The sequence below is a fragment of the Mobula birostris genome, chromosome 4, assembly GCF_030028105.1.
Source record: "Mobula birostris isolate sMobBir1 chromosome 4, sMobBir1.hap1, whole genome shotgun sequence".
Classification (NCBI taxonomy): domain Eukaryota; kingdom Metazoa; phylum Chordata; class Chondrichthyes; order Myliobatiformes; family Myliobatidae; genus Mobula; species Mobula birostris.
Window position 1 is genome coordinate 173,090,782 of NC_092373.1, and position 24,882 is coordinate 173,115,663.

At 45.4% G+C, this 24,882-nt stretch overlaps 1 protein-coding gene across 1 annotated transcript in view; it reads left to right on the top strand.

Moving 5' to 3' along the window:
• The window catches only part of LOC140196751 (probable E3 ubiquitin-protein ligase HERC4), a 96,610-nt gene that overhangs the window by 6,865 nt on the left and 64,863 nt on the right, over nucleotides 1–24,882 (top strand). Inside the window, exons 4-8 of the mRNA XM_072256476.1 lie at nucleotides 4,217–4,438; nucleotides 9,370–9,461; nucleotides 17,378–17,508; nucleotides 19,582–19,721; nucleotides 21,134–21,210. Of these exons, the coding sequence (XP_072112577.1) occupies nucleotides 4,217–4,438; nucleotides 9,370–9,461; nucleotides 17,378–17,508; nucleotides 19,582–19,721; nucleotides 21,134–21,210 (662 nt within the window). The remainder of the gene's footprint in view (nucleotides 1–4,216; nucleotides 4,439–9,369; nucleotides 9,462–17,377; nucleotides 17,509–19,581; nucleotides 19,722–21,133; nucleotides 21,211–24,882) is intronic.

Consider the following 24,882-nt stretch of genomic DNA (forward strand, 5'->3'; position numbering starts at 1 on the left):
GAGTTGTCAAGTTTGATGGCCACAGGCAGGAATGACTTCCTATGATGCTCAGTACTGCATCTCGGTGGAATGAGTCTCTGGCTGAATGTACTCCTGTGCCCAACCAGTACATTATGTAGTGGATGGGAGACATTGACCAAGATGGCATGCAACTTAGACAGCATCCTCTTTTCAGACACCACCATCAGAGAGTCCAGTTCCATCCCCACAACATCACTGGCCTTATGAATGAGTTTGTTGATTCTGTTGCTGTCTGCCACCCTCAGCCTGCTGCCCCAGCACACAACAGCAAACATGATCGCACTGGCCATCACAGTCTTGTAGAACATCCTCAGCATTGTCCAGCAGATGTTAAAGGACCTCAGTCTCCTCAGGAAATAGAGACGGCTCTGACCCTTCTTGTAGACAGCCTCAGTGTTCTTTGACCAGTCCAGTTTATTGTCAATTCGTATCCCCAGGTATTTGTAATCCTCCACCATGTCCACACTGACCCCCTGGATGGAAACAGGGGTCACCGGTACCTTAGCTCTCCTCAGGTCTACCACCAGCTCCTTAGTCTTTTTCACATTAAGCTGCAGATAATTCTGCTCACACCATGTGACAAAGTTTCCTACCGTAGCCCTGTACTCAGCCTCATCTCCCTTGCTGATGCATCCAACTATGGCAGAGCCATCAGAAAACTTCTGAAGATGACAAGACTCTGTGCAGTAGTTGAAGTCCGAGGTGTAAATGGTGAAGAGAAAGGGAGACAAGACAGTCCCTGTGGAGCCCCAGTGCTGCTGATCACTCTGTCGGACACACAGTGTTGCAAGCACACGTACTGTGGTCTGCCAGTCAGGTAATCAAGAATCCATGATACCAGGGAAGCGTCCACCTGCATCGCTGTCAGCTTCTCCCCCAGCAGAGCAGGGCGGATGGTGTTGAATGCACTGGAGAAGTCAAAAAACATGACCCTCGCAGTGCTTGCTGGCTTGTCCAGGTGGGCGTAGACATGGTTCAGCAGGAAGATGATGGCATCCTCAACCCCTAGTCGGGGCTGGTAGGCGAACTGGAGGGGATCTAAGTGTGGCCTGACCATAGGCCGGAGCAGCTCCAGAACAAGTCTCTCCAGGGTCTTCATGATGTGGGAGGTCAATGCCACCGGTCTATAGTCATTGAGGCCGCTGGGGCGCGGCATCTTTGGCACAGGGACGCGGCAGGACGTCTTCCACAATACAGGAACCTTCCAGAGCCTCAGGCTCAGGTTGAATACATGGCGATTAGTTGCCGGGACCGTAAGAGATATACCCCAGTCTATTGTGGGAAGCGAGGGAGGAAATTGCTGAGCCTCTGGCGGTGATCTTTGCATCATCAATAAAGATGGGAGAAGTACCAGAGGTTTGGAAGGTAACAAATGATGTTCCCTTGTTCAAGAAAGGGAGTAGAGATAACCCAGGAAATTATAGACCAGTGAGTCTTACTTCAGTGGTGGGCAAGTTGTTGGAGAAGATCCTGAGAGGCAGGATTTATGAGCATTTGGAGAGACATAATCTGATTAGGGATAGTCAGCATGGTTTTGTCAAGGGTAGGTCATGCCTTACGACCCTGATTGAATCCTTTAAGGATGTAACAAAACACATTGATGAAGGTTGAGCAGTGGATGTAGTGTATATGGATTTCAGTAAGGCATTTGATAAGGTTCCCCATGCAAGGCTCCTTCAGAAAGTAAGGGAGCATGGCAGCCAAGGAGGCCTTGCTTTGCGAATCCAGAATTGGCTTGCCCACAGAAGGCAAAGGGTGGTTGTAGATGGTTCATATTCTTCATGGAGAATTGTGACCAGTGTTGTCCCACAGGGATCTGTTCTGGGACCCCTCTTCTTTGTGATTTTATAAATGACCTGGATGAGGAGTAGAAGGGTGGGTTAGTAAGTTTGCTGATGACACAAAAGTTGGTGTAGTGGATAGTCTGGAGGTTGTCAGAGGTTACAGCGGGACATCAGTAGGATGCAGAACTGGGCTGAAAAGTGACAGATGGAGTTCCCTGATTTTTTTTTATTTTTATTAAATGCAGTTGTGAACAATAGCCAGATCAGAAATGCTGATCAAGTCAACTAGTTCCCAGAGAGAACTCTGATAGGCCAATCAGATGGTTCACTGCTGCTCAGCGATAGAACACAAAAAAATCATATGTACAATTAAGAAACATTAAAAAATAGTAGAAATACTGGAGTCATAATGATCATGATGAAGTCTACTGGGGAGAGACATTTATACACATGCTGTCCTCCGTAATTCAAAGCGATTGAAGGATAAGGTTACAGGGTGACAAAACGTGGCAGGAGCACTTGGAACTAAACTCTAATCCCTACCGGGAGAAAACAGCACCTGTTCTTTCCGCACTGTTCTCCAGCAGTTTAATGACTAAATCCAGCCGGAACATAACTCACAAGTGCTCTTGAAAGTCAGGTATTAACCCTACCTACCAACAACCAAGCATGTGGTTCATTTTGGAAGGTCAAATTTGAAGACAGAATAGAATATAAATGGGAAGACTCTTGGCAGTGTGGAGGATCAGCAAGATCTTGGGGTCCGTGTCCACAGGACACTCAAAGCTGCTGCACAGGTTGACAGTGTTGTTAAGAACGTGTATGATGTGTTGGCCTTCATCAACAGTGGGATTGAGTTCAAGAGCTGTGAGGTAATGTTACAGCTATATAAGGCCTTGGTTAGACCCCACTTGGAGCACTGTGTTCAGTTCTGGTCACCTCATTACTGGAAGGATGTGGATTCTACAGAGAGTGTGCAGAGGAGATTTACAAGGATGTCGCCAGGATTGGAGAGCATGCTTTATGAGAAAAGGTTGAGTGAACTCGGCCTTTTCTCCCTGGAGTGACGGAGGATGAGAGGTGACCTGATAGAGGGGTATCAGATGATGAGAGGCATTGATCGTGTGGATAGCCAGAGGCTTTTCCCCAGGGCTGAAATGGCTAACATGAGGGGGCATAGTTTTAGGGTGCTTGGAAGCAGGTACAAGGGGGATGTCAAAGGTAAGTTTTTCACACAGAGAGTGATGGGTGCGTGGAATACACTGCCAGCGAAGGTGGTAGAGGTGGATACAATGGGGTCTTTTAAGAGACTCTTAGATAGGCACATAGAGCTTAGAAAAATAGAGGGCTATGCAGTAGGGAAATATGGGCAGTTTTTACAGTAGGTTACATGGTTGGCACAACATTGTGGGCCAAAGGGCCTGTAATGTGCTGTAGATTTCTGTGTTTTCTACGTTTTTACCAAGACTGCCTCATAGCCAATGACACCATTGGGGACCACTTGTGTACAGCAAGGTCACACAAACAGTAATATGATCGTGCCTACCGAATTTGAGGAATTGGTCTCCCATTTGAGGTTTACTGCACTTTCTTTGAAATTGTGCCCGTGGGAGCAAACAGCATTCTGTCTAACGGACAGCACGGGTGACAGTGCGGCACTCTCTCAGTGCTGAGCAGCATGATCAGATCTCTGCAGTGGGACCTGAAACCATGACCTTTGTAACTGAGCTGAGGGGGGTTACCCACTGAGCCACACTCAAAACAGCATGGGCAAGATGGGCTGAAAAACCTTCTGCACTAAATTGTTCCATGATTCTCAGCACTTCGGATGATCTCTGCACATGACCACAAGAAACTGCAAAAAGTTGTGGACACATCTCAGCACATTGTAGGAACCAGCTTCCCCTCTGTACTGCCCACTATCGCAGTAAAGCGACTAGGATCCCACCACCCTGGACATTCTGTCTTCTCCCCTCTCCCTTCGGGCAGAAGACACACAGCAGAAGTCTGAAAGCACACATCACTATGCTCAAGGACAGTTTTTAACCCACTGTTATAAGACTATTAAAAGTTCCCTAATGTGATAGGATGGATTCTTGACCTCACAATTGACTTCATTATAATCTTGCACTTTAATGTTTCCCTGTTCTACACTTCCTCTGCAACTGTTACACATTATTCTGCATTGTTATTGTTTCCTTGTCCTTCAATGCACTGTGCAATGAATTGATCTGTATGAACAGTGTGCAAGACAAGCTTTTCACTCTATCTTCACATGTGACAGTAATAACCAAATCAATACCATTTCATGGGAATTAGTAGCGCAAACCATTTTCATTTGAGGAGAGGTGACAGAACAGTCTTCCGCTGTGTAAATTTTAACGAGGTTTTCTCTTTATCTGTCCCACAAGATGGTCGAGTCTTTGCGTGGGGCCAGAACTCCCAAGGCCAGCTGGGACTTGGGAAGTTTGTAGAGTCCACACAGAGTCCCCAGTGTGTGACAACATTGGCAAGGATTCCCTTGGCTCACATTGCCGCTGGAAGAGTCCACACCATCGTTGTGTCTCTCTCGGGAGCAGTGTTTGGATGGGGAGGAAACTGCCACGGACAGCTGGGCCTAAATGATGTGAAAGGTAAGGGGAATGGGGAAGACTGTTCTCAATTTCTCCCTTTCTGCGTTCTCATTCCTGCCCTGGTCATGGGAGATATCAATATAGTCAAGGACCCTTCCTGTTGCTTTTGAAAAGCAGCCAACATATTCAGGGACACCACCCACCCAGAGATTCTCCCTTCTCCCCTCTTCCATCGGGCAGATCATCAGGCTCAAGAACACCTTCTATCCCACTGTTGTAAGGCTCTTGAACAGACCTATATGATTAAGAACTCTGCCCAATTGCACTTTTATTTGTCTACCTGCCCTACACTCTCTGTAACTGTAACATATACTGTTTCCTGTTCCCTTTTATACTCTATATAGTTATGTATGTGATCATCTATCTGAATAGCATGCTCACTGTATTTCAGTTCAGATGACAATAATAGACCAATTCTAATTTCAGTACAGACCAGGTGATCCAAACCTTGGTCGAACAGATGGACTTTAAGGAGGGTCTTACAGGAGGAGAGAGAGAGAGAGAGAGATGGAGAGGTTTAGAAAGTGAATCCTCGAGCTCAGGGTCCATGAACAATCAGCAATCAGGGTTCAATTCCTGCCTGTAAGGAGTTTGTCCGCTCTCCCTGTGACTGTGTGTTTCGTCCAGGGGCTCCGGTTTCATTCCAAAGACCTGTGGTGAGGGTTAAGACTAGTAAATTGTGGACATGCTACGTTGGTGCTGGAAAGTCCAGCAACACTTGCGGCTGCCCCCAGCACGGTCCTTGGACTGTGTTGGCCGTTGACGCAAATGAGATATTTCATTGTATGTTTTGACGTATATGTGACAAATAAAGTCAATCTTTATATTTATCAACCTCTGCTGCCTCTGTCTCATCAGCTATTTGGGCTATTCACACCTTTATTCCTTAAACCAAATTGGTTCCTAGTTAAACAAGGCCTCAATATTAAAGTTCTGATCCTGGTGTCCAATCTCTTCACCTTATGCATTCTTTCCATGATATTCTTCAGCTCCTTAACCCCTTGTAATGTTATCTCTCCTATTCTGAGCTGTAGAATACCTCTCGCAAAAAACTGTCCCTCTCTTTTAGAAATTTTTTCAAACTTTTGAAGAGTGAAAAAAACAGACAGACTCTAGAAATCTAAACTAAGAGCAGGGTGTGCTGGAAAACACTCAGCAGGTTGGACAACACCTGTGGAGGGAGGAACAGAGATAGCATTTCAGGTCAATGGATTAACCAGGCAGCATAAGCATTTTGTCTCCACCCTGTTACGTATATTCCCCCTGTTCTCTCCAGCCTCCTCCTCTTTGGCATTTAAAGCAGACTGATTTCCTATTTTACCTACTCTGATGAAGCAACATTCTTGACATTGATTCTCATTCTCTCCCCCTCCCTCCCCCTCTCCCCCACAGCTGCTACCTGACCTGCAGACTATCCCACATATTTCCTCTTTTCATTACCACTTATTTCATCAAGTTTGCAATGCCACCTGCTTTTGTGACTGTGTTAGATTTTATCTCACAGTATTCTTCTGAGGTACCTTAATTAAAAAGATTTAGGTACAGTACCTGCAAAAGAAATCACCGCTGTTGTTGCCTGAGACCAGCAGCTCCAGTGTCAACCCCAACAATGGGCTCCCCCTGGTGGAACACCTCTGAAATACAGACAGAGCTCTGAAGGTTATTTAGGTAAAATTAACTGTTTAAACAAATCAATACCAATGTGGAATTACGCACTTTAGATCTCCATAATTACATATTATTAGATAGATAGATACAGCAAAGAACAGCCCGTTCCATCACAATGAGTTGCAACCCCCAGCAACCCACCTATTTAACACTAGCCTAATCACTAGACAATTTACTACGGCCCATTGACCTACTAACCATAGGTTATGCCTGACAGTCTTTGGACTTCAGAAGAAACCGGAGCACTCGGCAGAAATCCACGCGGTTCACAGGGAGGACGTACAAGCTCCTTATACTGTAGACGCCCCCAGGATTGAACTCTGAACTCCGAGCTGTAAGAGTGTCTCGTTATCTGCTATGCTACTATGGCACCCTAGTAAGCAGTGACATTTTTACTCTGTAAAATATAATTAAACTCTTTTTTTAAAAAAAATTTTTGAAGATGGGATCTTACAGCTCACAGCACAAAAGAGGGACAGAACTCAAGGGGTTCCTGAGAGTCTGGAAATGTTGAGCAACACACACAAAATGCTGGGGTAACTCAGCAAGTCAGGCAGGATCTACAGAGAGAAATAAAACAGCTCAGACCCTTCATCGGGACTGGAAAGGAAGAGGGCAGAAACTCGAATAAATAAGAAGAGAAGAGGGAAAGGAATACAAGCTGGCAGGTGATAGGTTAGACCAGGTGAGGGGGAAGGTGGGTGGGTGGGGAAGGGCGGGGGTATGAAGTAAGAAGCTTGGACATGATAGGTGGAAGAGGTAAGGTGTTGAAGAAGAGGGGATCTCATAGGGGGAAGTAGAGCTTGGAAGAAAAGGAAGGAGGAGGGAAACCAGAGAGAGGTGATAGGCAGGTGAGGAGAAGAGAAGGGGTGAGAGGGTAGCCAGGATGGAGAATGGAAAAAGAGAGAAGGAGAAGATGCAGGGGAGTAATTACTGGAAGTTGGAGAAATCGATGTTCTTGCCATCAGATTGGAAGCCACCTGGATGGAATGTGAGGTGTTGCTCCTCCAACCTGAGTTTGGCCTCATCATGGCAGTAGAGGCCATGGACTGACATGTCAGAATGGGTATTGGATGTCGAATTGAAATGATGGCCACCGGGAAATCTTGTCTTTTACAGGGAACGGAGTGAAGATGCTCAACAAAGTGTTCCCCCGTTTGGGTTGGGTTTCATTGATGTAGAGGTCACACCAGGAGCACCGGATACAATAGGAACAGAACTGCAGGCTTTAAGCTGCTGGCTAAATCCCCAACTATGTATGTTCTGATGAGCTCTGGCTGTCACTAATAAGGCCAACATTTATTCCTCATCCTTCATATAGTTTTTAATCCAATCTGTACACTCAGAAACAGGGCCTTTGGCCCATCACCATAATGGAATAGCAGAACAGACTCAGTGTGGAGCAGCTGGATGATTAGAAATTGGAAGTCATGATTGGATCTCCATGTGAGGTTTGGGACGGCTGTTGTTTGACCTACAGCAGCCTTTCTCAACCTTTTTGCCCTGAAGGAATGCTTGAAATAATTTTCAGGTCTCAGAACCCCTGCATAAAAACTATTCTATCTAGAGCTCATGGTAGATTAGCGTGATCAGTAATAACCCAAAAATAATCGTCAATGCTTTTTTGGGTAGAGAATGAATTTTTAACCAACCTTTCTTGGGAAAAAAAACAGATAGTTAAGCTTAGCATACCTTTCTTGAAATTACTCTTTCTTTCTCTTTCATAAATTTTAAAAATTCATAAGGCAAACATAATAAATTTCTCAATTCTGGGTTGAATTTCAGATAAACACACATAAATTTTACCGTCAACTGAAATGAGACGATTCCTATCCTTGCTTTTGACGCTTGTTAAACAAGAAAAAGTTTGCTCACACATGTAAGAAGTTGAAAACTGCGGTAAAATGTTCATTTCTTTCCTATGAATGGCAGGATACTCTTCTTTCACAGAAATCCAGAACTTGTCCAGAGGCAGGTCAGTAAATCTCATCTTGAGTTCACGATCAGAGTGAAGCTCACAAAGTTCCTCCTCTCCTCTCAAAGTTAAGTTCTCAGGCTGAGCAGAAAATTCAGAGAAAGGGTCCCTCACCTAGTCATACACTTGTGTTGAAAGGGAGGGAAAACACTGTTCAATTTTGTTCTGCAGTTCTTCCAGGTGGTTTTCAATAAGACTCGAGACTTTCTAATATCTTTCCTCACTCTCATGTCCAAGCAGTAGTGGAAACAATTCAAGATTTCCTTTTGCAACATGATTTTTCCAAAGATTCAGTTTCCTTTTGTCCAAGAGTCTTGTCACTTGAAGTCAAAACATTTTCTCCAGGACCTTGCGGAGACCTGTTCAACTGGTTCATAGGATGAAAAATGTCTGTTAAGTTTCTGCAGCCATTCTTCATCTTCAAAGCGCTTAGCAAAATCTGGCCTACTATTTTCTTGAAGATATTACTGCAATTCACCTTTCGGCTCAAACACCCTGTTGAGAGCTGACGTCACAGTCCAAGTAGGGAGAGTCTATTCAATACTCAGAAAACGCACTTCTCACTCCTTATCAGCCTACCATCCTCCCCTCCGTGCAATACAGTGCTCACCAGTTATCAGCCTACCGTCCTCCCCCCGTGCAATACAGCGCTCACCAGTTATCAGCCTACCGTCCTCCCCTCCGTGCAATACAGCGCTCACCACTTATCAGCCTACCGTCCTCCCCTCCGTGCAATACAGCGCTCACCACTTATCAGCCTACCGTCCTCCCCTCCGTGCAATACAGCGCTCACCAGTTATCAGCCTACCGTCCTCCCCTCCGTGCAATACAGCGCTCACCAGTTATCAGCCTACCGTCCTCCCTTCCGTGCAATACAGCGCTCACCAGTTATCAGCCTACCGTCCTCCCCCTGTGCAATACAGTGCTCACCAGTTATCAGCCTACCGTCCTCCCCTCCGTGCAATACAGTGCTCACCACTTATCAACGGCCTCCCTGATCTCACGTCAAAGACTGAGAATAAACATGGTCCGACTGTCCACTGCCATACTGAGCTGAGACCTCGAACGAGATTTCTAAGGGGGGAGGGTCACTGCCCACCACTGCGAGCACTAGCGTTGCATGAAGATCAAAAAGCAATGTTTATTTTATTTAATGGCGACCTCTCGCGGAACCCTGGTTGAGAACCCCTGATCTGCAGTGTCTGATCACTCCTCAATGTGTGCAGAGTCCCAGCTGCACACCTCAGGGGAAGGCATGCTCTTGACTGAGCCTGTTTTCTCGTTACAGTTCGATATCAACCCGCTCGTGTGCAGCTGCTGCAGTTTAAGCGAGTCATCTATGTGTCCTGTGGGGCCCACCACACGGCTGTGCTGAATAAGGTTTGTTCCTACATAACCTAAGATTGTAACCATTACAAGGGTGCGGCTTATATTTCTGTCCTACACCTTACTGATGTTGGGGGACAAACAAATATCAGCCAGAGTATTGGGAACATCTCACTGACACAAAAAGCTCGGAGTAGGAGTAGGGCACTCAGCCCCTCAAGCTTTTTCCACCTTTTAATAGGACCTTGGCTGATCTACGCTGGCCTGCACTCGGATCATAGCCATCCATACCCCTATGATCCATGTACCTATCCAAACTTCTCTTGAAACATTGAAATTGGGCTTGCATGCACCACTTGCACTGGCAGCTCGTACCACAGTCTTACAATCCTCTGAGTGAAGGGGTTTCCCCTCATGTTCCCCTTAAACTTTTCACCTCTCATCGTAAGCCCATGACCTCCAGTTGTAGTCTACCTGACCCCAGTGGAAAAAGCCTGCTTGCATTTACCCTAACTATACCCCTCATATTCTTGTATACCTCTGTCAAATCTCCTCTCAATCCTCCATGTCCCAAGGAATAAAGTCCTAATCTTTTCAATCTTTCCTTATACCTCTGGTCCTGAAGTCCCGACAACATCCTTGTAAATTTTCTCAGTACCCTTTCAAACTTACTTACATCTTTCCTGTAGGTTCATGACCAAACTGTACACCATACTCCAAGTTAGGCCTCAGCAATGTCTTACATAACTTCAACATTATATCCCAACTCCTGTATTCAATATTTTGATTTATGAAGCCCTATGTGCCAAAAAATTTCTTTTTAACCTTATCTACTTTCAATGAATTATGCACGTATTCCCAGATCCCTTTGTTCTACTGCACTTTTCAGTGCCCTGTCACTCACTGTGTAAATCCTACCCTGGTTTATCCTACCAAAGTACAACACCTCACACTTTCCTGCATTAAATTCCCCCTGCCATTTTTCCAGTGTCTAGGTCCTGCTGCAAGCCATGATAGCCTTCATCGCTGTCCACTGCAGCCCCAATAGAACATAGAACATAGAAAAGTACAGCACAGTACAGGCCCTTTGGCCCACATTATTGTGCCGACCCTCAAACCCTGCCTCCCATATAACCCCCCCCCACCTTAAATTCCTCCATATACCTATCTAGTAGTCTCTTAAATTTCACTAGGTATCTGCCTCCACCACTGACTCAGGCAGTGCATTCCACGCACCAACCACTCTCTGAGTAAAAAACCTTCCTCTAATATCCCCCTTGAACTTCCCACCCCTTACCTTAAAGCCATGTCCTCTTGTATTGAGCAGTGGTGCCCTGGGGAAGAGGCGCTGGCTATCCACTCTATCTATTCCTCTTAATATCTTGTATACCTCAATCATGTCTCCTCTCATCCTCCTTCTCTCCAAAGAGTAAAGCCCTAGCTCCCTTAACCTCTGATCATAATCCATACTCTCTAAACCAGGCAGCATCCTGGTAAATCTCCTCTGTACCCTTTCCAATGCTTCCACGTCCTTCTTATAGTGAGGCAACCAGAACTGGACACAGTACTCCCAAGTGTGGCCTAACCAGAGTTTTATAGAGTTGCATCATTACCTTGCGACTCTTAAATTCTATCCCTCAATTTATGAAAGCTAACATCCCATAAGCTTTCTTAACTACCCTATCTATCTGTGAGGCAACTTTCAGGGATCTGTGAACGTGTAACCCCAGATCCCTCTGCTCCTCCACACTACCAAGTATCCTGCCATTTACTTTGTACTCTGCCTTGGAGTTTGTCCTTCCAAAGTGTACCACCTCACACTTCTCCAGGTTGAACTCCACCTGCCACTTTTCAGCCCACTTCTGCAACCTATCAATGTCTCTCTGCGATCTTTGACAATCCTCTACACTATCTACAACACCACCAACCTTTGTGTTATCTGCAAACTTGCCAACCCACCCTTCTACCCCCACATCCAGGTGGTTAATAAAAATCACGAAAAGTAGTGGCCCTAGGACTGATCCTTGTGGGACACCACCAGTCACAACCCTCCGATCCGAATGTACTCCCTCCACCACAACCCTCTGCCTTCTGCAGGCAAGCCAATTCTGAATCCACCTGACCAAACTTCCCTGGATCCCATGCTTTCTGACCTTCTGAATAAGCCTACCATGTGGAACCTTGTCAAATGCCTTACTAAAATCTATATAGATCACATCCACTGCACTACGCTCATCTATATGCCTGGTCACCTCCTCAAAGAACTCTATCAGGCTTGTTAGACACGATCTGCCTTTCAGAAAGCCATGCTGACAGTCCCTGATCAGACCATGATTCTCTAAATGCCCAGAGATCCTATCTCTAAGAATTTTTTCCAACAGCTTTCCCACCACAGACATAAGGCTCACTGGTCTATAATTACCCGGACTATCCCTACTACCTTTTTTGAACAAGGGGACAACATTTGCCTCCCTCCGATCCTCCAGTACCATTCCTGTGGACAACAAGGACATAAAGATCCTAGCCAGAGGCTCAGCAATCTCTTCCCTCGCCTCGTGGAGCAGCCTGAGGAATATTCCGTCAGGCCCCGGGGACTTATCTGTCCTAATGTATTCTAACAACTCCAACAGCTCCTCTCCTTTAATGTCAACATGCTCCAGAACATCAATTTTACTCATATTGTCCTCACCATCATCAAGTTCCCTCTCATTGGTGAATACCGAAGAGAAGTATTCATTGAGGACCTCGCTCACTTCCACAGCCTCTAGGCACATCTTCCCACCTTTATCTCTAATCGGTCCTACCTTCACTCCTGTCATCCTTTTTTTCTTCACATAATTGAAGAATGCCTTGGAGTTTTCCTTTACCCTACCTGCCAAGGACTTCTCATGTCCCCTTTCTTGCTCTTCTCAGCCCCTTCTTAAGCTCCTTTCTTGCTTCCCTATATTCCTCAATAGACCTATCTGATCTTTGCTTCCTGAAACCTCATGTATGCTTCTTTCTTCCACCTGACTAGATTTTCCACCTCACTTGTCACCCATGGTTCCTTCACCCTACCATTCTTTATCTTCCTCACCGGGACAAATTTATCCCTGTCATCTTGCAAGAGATCTCTTAACATCGACCACATGTCCATAGTACATTTCTCTGCAAAAGCATCATCCCAATTCACACCCGCAAGTTCTAGCCTTATAGCCTCATAATTTGCCCTTCCTCAATTAAAAATTTTCCTGTCCTCTCTGATTCTGTCCTTTTCCATGATAATGCAAAGGCCAGGTAGTGGTGGTCACTGTCCCCCAGATGCTCACCCACTGAGAGATCTGTGACCTGACCCGGTTCGTTACCTAATACTAGATCTAGTATGGCATTCCCCCGAGTTGTCCTGTCAACATACTGTGACAGGAATCTGTCCTGGACACACTTAACAAACTCTGCCCCAGCTAAACCCTTGGAACTAATCAGGTGCCAATCAATATTAGGGAAGTTAAAGTCACCCATGATAACAACCCTGTTATTTTTGCACCTTTCCAAAATCTGCCTCCCAATCTGCTCCTCTGTATCTCTGCTGCTACCAGGGGGCCTATAGAATACGCCCAATAGAGTAACTGCTCCCTTCCTGTTCCTGACTTCCACCCATACTGACTCAAAAGAGGATCCTGCTATTTTACCCACCCTTTCTGTAGCTGTAATAGTATTCCTGACCAGTAATGCCACCCCTCCTCCCCTTTTACCCCCCCCCATCCCTTTTAAAGCACTGAAATCCAGGAATATTGAGAATCCATTCCTGCCCTGGTGCCAGCCAAGTCTCTGTAATGGCCACTGCATCATAATTCCATGTATGTATCCACGCTCTCAGTTCATCACCTTTGTTCCTAATGCTTCTTGCATTGAAGTACACACACTTTAGCCCTTCTACCTTACTACCTTTACACTCTTTATTCTGCTTCCCTTTCCTCAAAGCCTCTCTATATGTTAGATCTGGCTTTACTCCATGCACTTCTTTCACTGCTCTATCGCTCCGGATCCCATCCCCCTCGCAAGTTAGTTTAAACTTGGGGTCTTAGGGCCATCTGCAAATTTGCCGATCCAGTTTACCACATTATCATCCAGATTGTTGATATAGATGACAAACAACAATAGGCCCAGCACTGATCCTTGCAGCACTCCACTGGTTACAGGCTCCAGTCAGGGAGGCAACCATCTACTACCACTCTCTAGCTTTTCCTGTGTAGCCCCCCCGGCCAGCCTCAGGGTCGCTCGGCTCGCTGTCGTCTAGGGAAACAGCCCTCGGTCCCCCCAAACTGGGTAATAGTTTGTGTGGATGCTGTGTGATGTACCCCACCCCGCCCAAATAACAGACAGTACACCAGATATGATTAAATGATATACAGTTTATAGATATGACTGGAACTATATAATTAAGAGAGAATAAAATATAAAAGGAAAATAAAAGGCGCCACACTTATCAAAGTTCAATCTCTTCGTGCACAAACAGTTGGAGCTCAGGACCCTTTTTCTTCACCCTGCGACCCCTCGGACCACCTCGACCGGCCGCCTGAGACCAACAACGGTGGTCGACCAGACGCTGCACATGAGTCCGTCTCCGTCTCCTCGCTGAGCGCCCCGCTCGGGGTCCGACCCCGTTAGCAGACATCACAGCACCTGGTCCATCCTCTGTCTCTCTCTCCTGCCTTCTCCCCCCAAAACCCCACGCATACAATCTCTTACAGACACCCCACAGGCATAACAACTAACCCAATTGGTTCATTTTCCTCTTATCAGTAGATAATCCGAAACAAACTGCCAGCGCAAGAATTTTCTCAGCGTTTAACATAACAAAGAAGCATTCCCAAGTATAACATAACAAAGAAGCCATTTTAATTAGCCTACACAGTAACATTAAAGACGAAACCCCCTTACACCTGTGAAGTTAATGTCCAATCCAACTGATGCACCATCAATAACTCCAAAAGACTGGAAGTAGAGTAAATACTGAAAGGCTTTTATTAACAGTAAAATGTGACCTCCGGCATGCTGAGTGTCTGCCCCTGGACTGAGGGGAGGAGTCATGGCCCAATCGCCTTTATTCAGGGGTCTGTGGGAGGAGCCACAGGGGCAGTCAGCATATATATATGGTTTACCACACCAATTTCCCACCTCATCCTGATGCCAAGCGACTGAACCTTCTTGACCAACCTCCCATGCAGGACCTTGCCAAAAGTCTTGCTAGAGTCCATGTAGTCAACATCAACTGCCTTGTCTTCATCAACTTACCTGGTAACTTCCTTGAAAAACTCTATAACATTGGTTAGACATGACCTACCATGCATGAAGCCATATTGACTATCCCTGATCAGTCCCCGTCTATCCAAATACTCATATATCCAGTCCCTTAGAATATCTTCTAATAACTTTCCCACTACTGATGTCAGGCTCACAGCCTATAATTTCCAGGTTTATTTTTAGAGCCTTTCTTAAACAGCGAAACAACATTGGCTATCCTCCAGTCCTCTGGTATCTCACCTGTCACTAAGGATGATTGAAATATCTCTGCCAAGGCCCCTGTAATTTCTGCACTTGTCTCCCACAGGGTTTGAATCAACACCTTGTCAGGCTCTGGGGATTTATCTACCCTAATTTGCCTCAAGACTGCAAATACCTCCTCCTCTGTAATGTATATAGGGTCCATGAACTCACTGTTGATTTGCTTCACTTCTATAGACCCTGTGTCTGCCTCCCGAGTAAACTCAAATGCAAAATATCCATTTCAGGTCTCCACCATCTCTTTCATCTTTATGCATTGATTACCATTCTGATCCTCAAGAGGACCAATTTTGTCCCTTGCTGGTGTATATCTGTGAAGCTGTTAGGATTCTCCTTCACTTTGTCTGCTCGAGCAACCTCATGCCTTCTTTTAACACTCCTGATTTACTTCTTAAGTGTTCTCTTGCATTTCTTATACTCCTCAAGTACCTCATTTGTGCCTGTCTGCCTATATGTGTTATGCACCTCCTTTTTCTTAATATCTCTCTAAAACCAGGGTTTCCTAAACCTGCCATCCTTCTATTCTGACAGGGACATACAAGTTCTGTACTCTCAAAGCTTCACATATGAAAGCCTCTCACTTACCAAGTACACTTTTGCTAGAAAACAAAGTGTCCCAATCCACCTTGCTAGATCCTTTCTGATACCATCAACACTGGCCTTTCTCCGATTTAGAATCTCAACCCGAGGACCATACTTATATTTTTCCATATTTACCTTGAAATTAATGGCATTATAGTCACTAGATTCACAAATTTCAGTCATCTTTCCTGTCTCATTCCCTAATAGTGATCAAGTATCACACACACTGTCACTGGGACTTTTATGAACTGATTTAAGGAAACTTTCCTGAACACATTTACAAACTCTATCCCATCTAGTCCTTTTACAGCATGGGTCTCCTGGTCAATATATGCAAAGTTAAAATCACCTACTATAACAACTTTATATTTCTTACAACAGTCTTGGACTTCCCTACAAATTTGTTCTCCTAAATCCCGCAGACTGTTGGGTGGTCTGCAATAGAGCAGTTAGAACTTTAGTTGCACCATGCTCAACCTTTCGATTCCTGACTTTGTCTGAGGTTTTACCAACATTTGTCTCCACACCCTCTCCGCTATCTGTTCTGGCACTCTGGTTCCCATCCTCCTGCAACTCTAGTTATATGTTTGAATAAAATCACCGTAGCATAGTGGTTAGCACAGCGCCGGCTGTAAGATCAGGATTCAATCCCCCCCCCCCCCCCACTGTCTGTAAGAGTCTGTTTATGCTTCCCGTGATCACGTGGGTTTCCTCCAGGTGCTCTGGTTTCCTCCCACATTCCAGAGTGTACGGGTTAGAGTCAGTGAGTTGCGGGCATGCTATGTTGGTGTCACAAGCATGTGACACTTGCTGGCTGATTTGATTTGACACATGACACATTTTACTGTATGTTCTGATGTACCTGTGACAAATAGAACTAACCTTTACCTATAAAGTCACCTCTTATTCTTCTAAACTGCAAGGAATACAAATCTCACCTTTTGTTCTTAAAATAATTCTACCTTTTTACCTTTGTTTGTGGAGAGACTGTGCTTCAGGTGAATGTTACAAAAGACACAGCACCTCTGACAATGCAGAACTTCCCCCCCCCCCACCCCACCCCCGCACCACCACCCCAGGACAGCATTGAGTTCATTTACCTGATTACAACAGCCACCAAACCAGACCTGACTCTCCCTGGATCCTGAAGAGTTTGTTCTGTCCTGCTGGACTACTTGGATACTACACCAATTGTCAGGGAACACCTGCCGAGTTTAATTCCGTATTCTCACCTGTGTGAGCTGGACTCACCCCAGGATCACTTTGCACATTGCTCTGTGCTTACTGTCTGCACTGGTGCACAGCCAAGCTTTGCCCTCATACTCATCCTACTCTTTAAACCTCCCTCCACAACTCTGTAAAATCCTTCATAACTGGAATCCTCTGTTCTTCTAGGTTTTCACACTGCCTGATTCCCAACACTCCACCATTGGAAGCCATATCTTCAGCTGTGTGGGCTCCTAGCTCCGGGGTTCCCTCCCGAAATTTTGGCATCCTTCTCCTCCTCTTCGATCAGCCCTTTGCTCACTTGTCCCTCTGCAGGAGCCCACCACGTTACAAGGGTTGTGTTTCAAGAAATCTGTATTGGGATTTTCTCAAGTGCGAAGCCATTTCATCTGAGCAAGTGTCAAGAAATGCAAATTGAAAGTTTTAATTCCTTACCTCAGAGTTTGGTGAATTCTGTGTGGGTGAATTTCTGAGATCCAAACTGCCATAACACAGGGGTTCAGTTGTACCTTATCTGTATGTTAACGTCAGCAGTTTACTGACTGACATTCCTGTGTAACATTCGGACTGTTTGGCTGTGTGAGGTACCGGTTAACTGGAAGTTGTGTCTTCTCCAGGATGGACTTGTTTTCACCTTTGGAGCTGGGAATTATGGGCAACTTGGGCACAGTTCAACGACAAATGAGCTGGAACCTCGCCTGCTTAATGTTCTGTGTGGAATTAAAGTCTCTCAGATTGCATGTGGGAGGTAAGCTGATAAAATACTTGGGTATAGGGGATGTACTTTTTGCAGTAACAGGTAAATGATGGGAATGGTGACAGAGACAATGATGGGCAGGGTGTTAGGAAACTGCTGCTAAAACATAGTGGAAGGTCTGAAGTTGGCCTTGTTTTTGTCCTGGGTATCTGGGATGGAGCCCAGGTGTCTGGGTTTACCTGGGCCCTTTATTGGTTCATTGTTTTCACAAGTGCCGAGATGTAGTGGAAAGCATCCCATCAGACAGATTGTTCCATCCATCGAAGTAGTAAATAGGAAAACAGAACGTAGGATAATGCTACACTTACAAAGGAAGCACAGTGCATGGCCTGTGATGAGCCCGACTGGGACATTAAGAGTTCATTTTTAACCTACGAACCCATGATTGCTACTTCGTTATTTATCTTTTGTTCTGATTACTTTTGTAATGTACATTAATTTTTATGTCTTGCTTTGTTCTGCTGTGGCAGAATAACAAGTTTCACGACATAAACACCTCGAGGTTCTGTAGATGCTGGAAATCCAAAGCAACACACACAAAGTGCTGGAGGAACTCAGCAGGTCAGGCATTGATACGGTGGGATAGAAGCTGTCCTTGAGCCTGACTCTGCAAGTTTCAAGCTTTTGTATCTTCTGCCTGACAGGAAGGGAAGGGAGAGAAGAGAAAGTGGTGGGGGGGTTAAGGGGTTGAGTCCGTATCTCCCATGACCAGGACTTGACACAGAGCCCAGAAAGGACTGTGGGTGAAATTGGGAAGTTGTCCTTCAGTGTGGTGGTAGGTGCCCCAAGCTAACCCTGAAAGGACACAAAGATCTTTCTCGAACCCCCAGCAATGTCTTCACTTGCTTCATTCAATATTCAGGGCCTGATGGCATTTATTGAAAGAAGCAAATGAGGAGATTGCTGGGGCTTTGACAAAGATGTTTGAGTCCTCACTGGCTCCAGGCAATGCTCGGGAGGACTGGAGAGTAACAGATGCCGTGCTTTTGTTCAAGGAGGGAAATGGAGATACTCCAGGTAATTGAGGGCCAGCGAGCCTCACGTCAGTGGTAGGGAAGCTATTGGAGAGGGATACATTCGGGAAGGCGCGGCCTGCTTAGTCAGCATGGCTTTGTACAAGGTAAATCATGCCTATAGACTTGCTTTTGAGGATGTGACAAAGGAGCTTGATGAGGGTAAAGCAGTAGATGTTATCTACATAGACTATGGTAATCCATTTCATAATATCCTCATGGTAGACTTATTCACAAGATAAAGATGCATGGGATCCAAGGAAAATTGCAGGATTAGACTTGGAATTGGCCTGCCCATAGAAGACAGAGTAGGAATGCAAAGCTGTTGTTCTGGCTGGAAGTGTGTGACCAGCGGTGTTCTGCAAGGATCAGTGCTGGGACCTCTTGTTTGTGATTTGGATGAGATCGTAGATGGGACAATTACCAAATTTGTAGATGACACGGAGATTGGTGGAGTTGTATATAGTGTAAAGGACAATTAAGGAATATAGCATGCTGTATTACTTACAGATCTGTATCAGATCACAAAGATACAGGATGTGTAGATAAGTGGCAGATAGAGTATAATGCGGGCAAGTTTGAGGTGTTATACTTTGATCAAGTTTAACTATCATTCAACCATACACATGAGTATAACAAAACGTAGCAGCATTCCTCCTGGGCCAACTGCTCTGGAATCACGTTTCTGCAAGAACAAGCACGCAGCAGCTCCACCACACACGTTAGTGCAGCCGCAGACAAGCACAATCCAGCTTGTCTTCCACCAAGCGAACACTGGAGAGCAGCACTGATGGGAAGGGCCGGCCCCAAGCCGAGCGTGGACTCTAGCATGCCCACTGCGCCTCTGCTCTGTGCCACACTGTCTCTGCCAGTCTCCTCCCCGGGCAGTCAAATGGAAGTTCACAGTTCATGGTTTACCCCTTATTAGCACTGAGGTACAGAGAGGTCTTGGGGTCCAAGCCTATTGTACACCGAGAGTAGCTCTACACATGGATAAGGTAGTATTTGATCTTAGGTCTCCAGTTTTTTTTAAGGTGAATGTGTTTTGCAGTTACCACACTTTGGTGTACAGTGCCGCATCAAGGAAACTCTACTCCTTTGGCCGAGGGGAGAATGGGCGGTTGGGAAGCGGAGAAGCCCGTGACCAGTTTGTGCCTCGTCTGGTCTCATTCTCAGTGGAAGCTAATCCAGGTAGGAGGGCAGCCCTTGCTATTTCTCATTGTTGTTGAATGTTCACCTGCTGGTAGTCTTCAACTTTACAGCACTGACCATTGGTGAGGGAGGCCAGTACTGAGAGAGGCACACTGTGGGAGTGTTGTCATAGTGCTATGGTACGGAAATAGGACATTTGCCCCACTGAGTCTGTGCTAACCATTAACCACCCAATTACGGCAATTCCATTTTACTCTCACCACATTCCCATCAATGCCCTCCCCTTTATTGTACCACTCACCCACGCACCAGGGGCTATGTACAGAGACCAGATGGTCACTGTAAACACCGGAGGAAACCTATATGGTCAGTGAGAACACACAGACTCCACATTGAGAGCACCTAGGTCAGGATAGGACTCAGGGGTTGTGAGGCAGCAGCTCCATTAGCTGTGCTGAGGGTGCGCCTCACTGTTGGAGGGGCGGTACTGAGGTAGCAGCGCACTGTGGGAGAGGTGGTATTGAGGGAGCACTGGTACTGAGGGAATGCCGCACCATGGGAGGGACAGTACTGAGGGAGCGCCACACTGTGGGAGGGGTGGTACATTGGAGTGTCAAACAGTGAGAGGGGGAGTACTGAGAGAGTGCTCAGTGTGGGAAGGGCAGTGCTAGGCCACATTGTCAGAGAGATTGTATTAAGGAGGCACATTTTTGGCAGCACTCGATTAAAGAAGAGTCGAACTGCATTGTTGAGGGACAGTACTGAGGCAGTGCCTCACTGTATATAAGTGGGCCAGAACTGAGGGAGTGTTATACAGTCAGGGAGGCAATACAGGGAAAGATATTACCAAGGAGATTGTGCATTACTGGATTGGCAGTATCCATACATTAGGAGGTGAAGTTACCAAAGAAGCTGTGTCACTCTTGGAGGTGAATTACTGGGGGAGTATTGAACTGTCAAAGGGCTCACCATTTTAACCCAGGATCCCTCCTACAGGTCTGTAAGTAACATTCCAGGGTAGAATATTGAAGGAAGTTCCCCATGCCGATGTTTATCCATCAAGTTAAAGACTAAGTTAAACAGATCTGATTATTAACACCTTGCTGTTTGTGGGAACCTGCTGTATACAGATTGGCTTCTTTGTGACTTTCTCCCTCTCCATCACTCCCTTCCCCCCCTTCTCTCTCTCCCCTCTGTCTTTCTCTCTTTCCCTCTCAATCTTTCTCTCCCTCTTCCTACTTCACTTTCTTTATCTTTCTCTCCCCTCCCGCCCCTCCCCATGCCTCCCACTCACTCCGCTCTGAGTCTTCCCCACCCACCTCCCCACAATTCCTCTAATGGTATCTACACTTACAAAGTTTTCCCTGGTGTGTGAAGTCCCTATGAGTAACTGCTGATGTGAAAGGTACTGTGAACATGCAAATACTTTCCTTCCCTTTGACTCTCCACAGACGGTATACACCAACCAGCCGTGAAAAGGATTTTTGCAGGTGCTGATCAAAGCTTTGCATTGTGCTTTGCTCTCAAGGTAAGAAATACGCTTCAGCATTCCAGCCTGTTCAGTATAGCCCAGTTGTGTCAACACATTTCCCTGTCAATGCCACCCATTCCACTGAACCCAGTGGAACTGGAACAATGCTGATTTGATTTTCTAATCAAGCATGCTTCACCGTTCTGTTTTGCCCCTGTAATATGCCCAGTACTCTCTGTAACAAGTGCAATCCTCAGCATGTCCTGTGTCTGGCTTGCCTTCCCATTTCGGGCAGAACACAATGCCCAGATGTCAAAGCCACAATTCGTTTGATGCTCCAGTGCAGGTATCGAATCGTGAGAAGTGTCAGTGAGTGCCCTTCGGAGTTGGCTGTTAATGAGGTTGCACCGTGAATGTTTTGGAGCTCAGGAACAACAGTTTAAAAAAAAATCATCCACATGTTTATCGTTCTCAGCTTAGGATTTGTGAACTAAATCTAGCATAAAACCATCAGGTAGGAAAAATCACCTGAAGTCTGTAAAAGGAATCAGAAGGTGGCGTAGGCAGGTAATCAAGACCTTGGCTTCTAAAGGCACGGCCGCCATTGGTGAAAGGATTAAAGCTGTAGGTGTGCACTGATCTAAGGCAGTTGTCAGGCTGGGAGATGTTACTCAGCTCATTGGTGCCCAGTATGTATAAGCTACAAGTTATTGGGGTCTGAGTTTGCGACTTGTCATAATGTTGCAGACAGGTAAGCCAGTGCATTCAGGAAATACCTACCCAAATGTAAATTACATCCTCACCATCAATGGATTAACTTTTTGCTGTAAGCTACCAATTGGTCCACTCAACATCTTGAAGGGAAGAAAATGTCATGCTCTATGCTTTCTACTGATCTCTAAGTATGATGACAACAAGAACATGTTTGATATCTATAATACCATCTCTGGTTAATAAGGCTGCTCTGCGAATGTTTTTGAGCCCAGGCGTGCCTGTTATAAAAAAAAATCACCCACATGATTTATTTATTCAGCAATACAGTAAGGTGACAGGCCCTTCCAGCTCAACCAGCCCATGTCGCCCAATTACACCCGTGTGACCAATTAACCTGTTAACTTTGGAACGTGGGAGGAAACTGGAGCACTCAGAGGAAACCCAAGCCGTCACAGGGAGAACGTACAAACTCCTTAAACCATGATAACGCGTTGAAAGGTGTTTGACAGGGAGAGTTGGCAAACAAACTTTGGAATGGAGGCATGTGTCAAATATTAGGACAAGAAAAATACAGATCTGTAGACTTACGGAGACATAAGAGACATTTTAGATGCTGGAAATCTGGAGCAACGTACCAAGATGCTGGAAGAACTCAGTGAGTCAGGCAGCATCTAAGGAGGAAAATGGGGAGCCAACGTTTCAGCTGGAGGCCCTTGATCTGGACTCGACTCAGAATGTTGACAATCCATTTCCCTTCATAGATGCTGCCTGACCTCCAGTGCATTTGCCCACAGATTTATGGTATAACGGCAGACAAGGGATATTGAGCTAGTGCTAGAAAACGGTATCGATGGAGGTGCTGTTCCACTATATCAGTGAATACCGCAGATGGTTCAAGAGGCAGGATTCCTGTTCCTGACTATTATAAAGAAGCAGAATTAGAGAAGCACTGAGATTTTTTATTATCTTTAGCTGGAGAAACACAGTACTGAGGGGCGACAGAGTATCAGACTGATGAATTAGTGTGTGTGTTCCTATATATTAATTACTTATAAATTATGTTTTCATTAATTTATGCACATCTAAGAATTGATTACACTTATATCAATGTTATTGAACCATTCAAGGTAATTCTCAACTTGTTTTACTGATTAGACTATATGACATAGCAGAAATAGGCCATTCTGCTGTTTCATCGTGGCCGATTTATTATCCCTTTCAGCCCTATTATCCTGCTTTATCTTTGCTTCTTTTTAAAATAGATCTTGCCCACGTGCAAACGATTTTTAATTAGGATAAGCCCTTGAGTCGTAAGAGCTGCTGCAAGTGGTGAAGGTGATGTCACTTGAGGCTCTTCCCCACGGAGATCAGAGGTAGTGACTGCTGCACTGGTGGAGCCTTGAATAATTAGAACATCTCACACCCCCACATCCCACCCCACCCCCTGCTACAACCAGCATAGCAGCTTGGAGACCCAAGAGACTACTGATGCTGGATTTTGGAGCAATAATCTTGAGTGTAGCCACTTGCTGGAAATGGGAGGTGATTTTTGGCAAGGGGGCAATAGTTTATTTAGAGATGGGGGAACTCAGAACACATTACATAGCTCCACCAGTAAGGCCTGGAGTGAGGAAGGAGAGGGTGGGTTACAGAACAGTACAACACAGTAACAGGCCCTTCAGCCCACATGTCTGTGCTAAACCAGAATGCCAATCCAAACTAATCCCATTTGCCTACAGATGGTCAATATCCCTCCATTTCCCATTTGTTCACGTGTCTGTTTAAATGTCTCTTAAACATTGCTGTTGAGTTTACTTCCTTTACTTCCCCTAGCAGCCCATTCCAGGTTCCTCCCAATATCTGTGTAAAAAAAAAAATACCTTGCAACTCTCCTTTAAATATTCCTCCCCTGTCTTAAATTTGTGACCTCTGACATTTGACATTTCCATCCTGGGGAAAAAGTCTCTGACTATCTACCCTATCCATGCCTCTCATAATTCTATATATTTGTATCGGGTCAGCACTCAGTCTCCAACGCTATCCAGATTTGTCCAACCTCTCCTTGCGGAATGTGCCCTCTAATCCAGACAGCATCCCACTGAAACTCTTCTGTAAAGCCTTTATGTTCTCTCTGTATTGAGGGAACCAGAACTGCACACAATACTCCAAACGTGATCCAACCAAAGTTTTATACAGCCACAACATGAGTTCCTGACCTTTGTACTCAACTCCTTCACCAATGTATCATCGAGGTGAAATACTAAAACTATTCCTCCCTTCATAGACCCACTGCCTTACCTGCTCAGTACCTCCAGCAATTGTTTTTTCATGTTATTATTAAAAGATAGAGGGAAAGTGGGAAAATTTACTTCCTTGGGAGCAGGCATGTACATGATGTGTCAGTGTATAGAGATGAGATTTCAGTCATCATATACAGAAAGGAAAATAAAAAGAGGGGAGAAGGACTAAGAGAGAGTAAATGTTAAATGTTTTCCTGTCAACAATTTACCACAGGCAGGAGTGAATTTTCATGGTTACATTTGTTAGCCTTTTGAACCTAAAATGTTGTGTTGTTACAAGAATATAAATACTCTCATTGAAATATTTTTTATTGCGGTGGGGGTCTTGTGTGCACCTGTTGTCCAACAGTAGGACTGATTGAAACACTCAGACTGTAGCAGGTGTACAGGCAATGCTGTGTTAAGGGGACTTGCATTCCCAGGAAACCATCTGTGCTGTGGTTTTCCATAACTTGAAGCCAGGTCATCTGTCCCTGCGCCGGGAAATGTGAGCTGTACATAAAATCAAAACCGACACGCAACTTCCATGAGAAAAATTCTTTGTTCTGTATCCTACATATTTTGATAGTGATTTGTGAATTCTGTGATGGTGAATTTCTGTTAACTGAACTGCTATATCTAAGGAGTTGCCTGCATACGTCTGGCCTGTCAAATCTGGATCAGCCACGATGAAATGGTGAAGCAACCTGATGGGCCAAATGGCCCAATTCTGCTC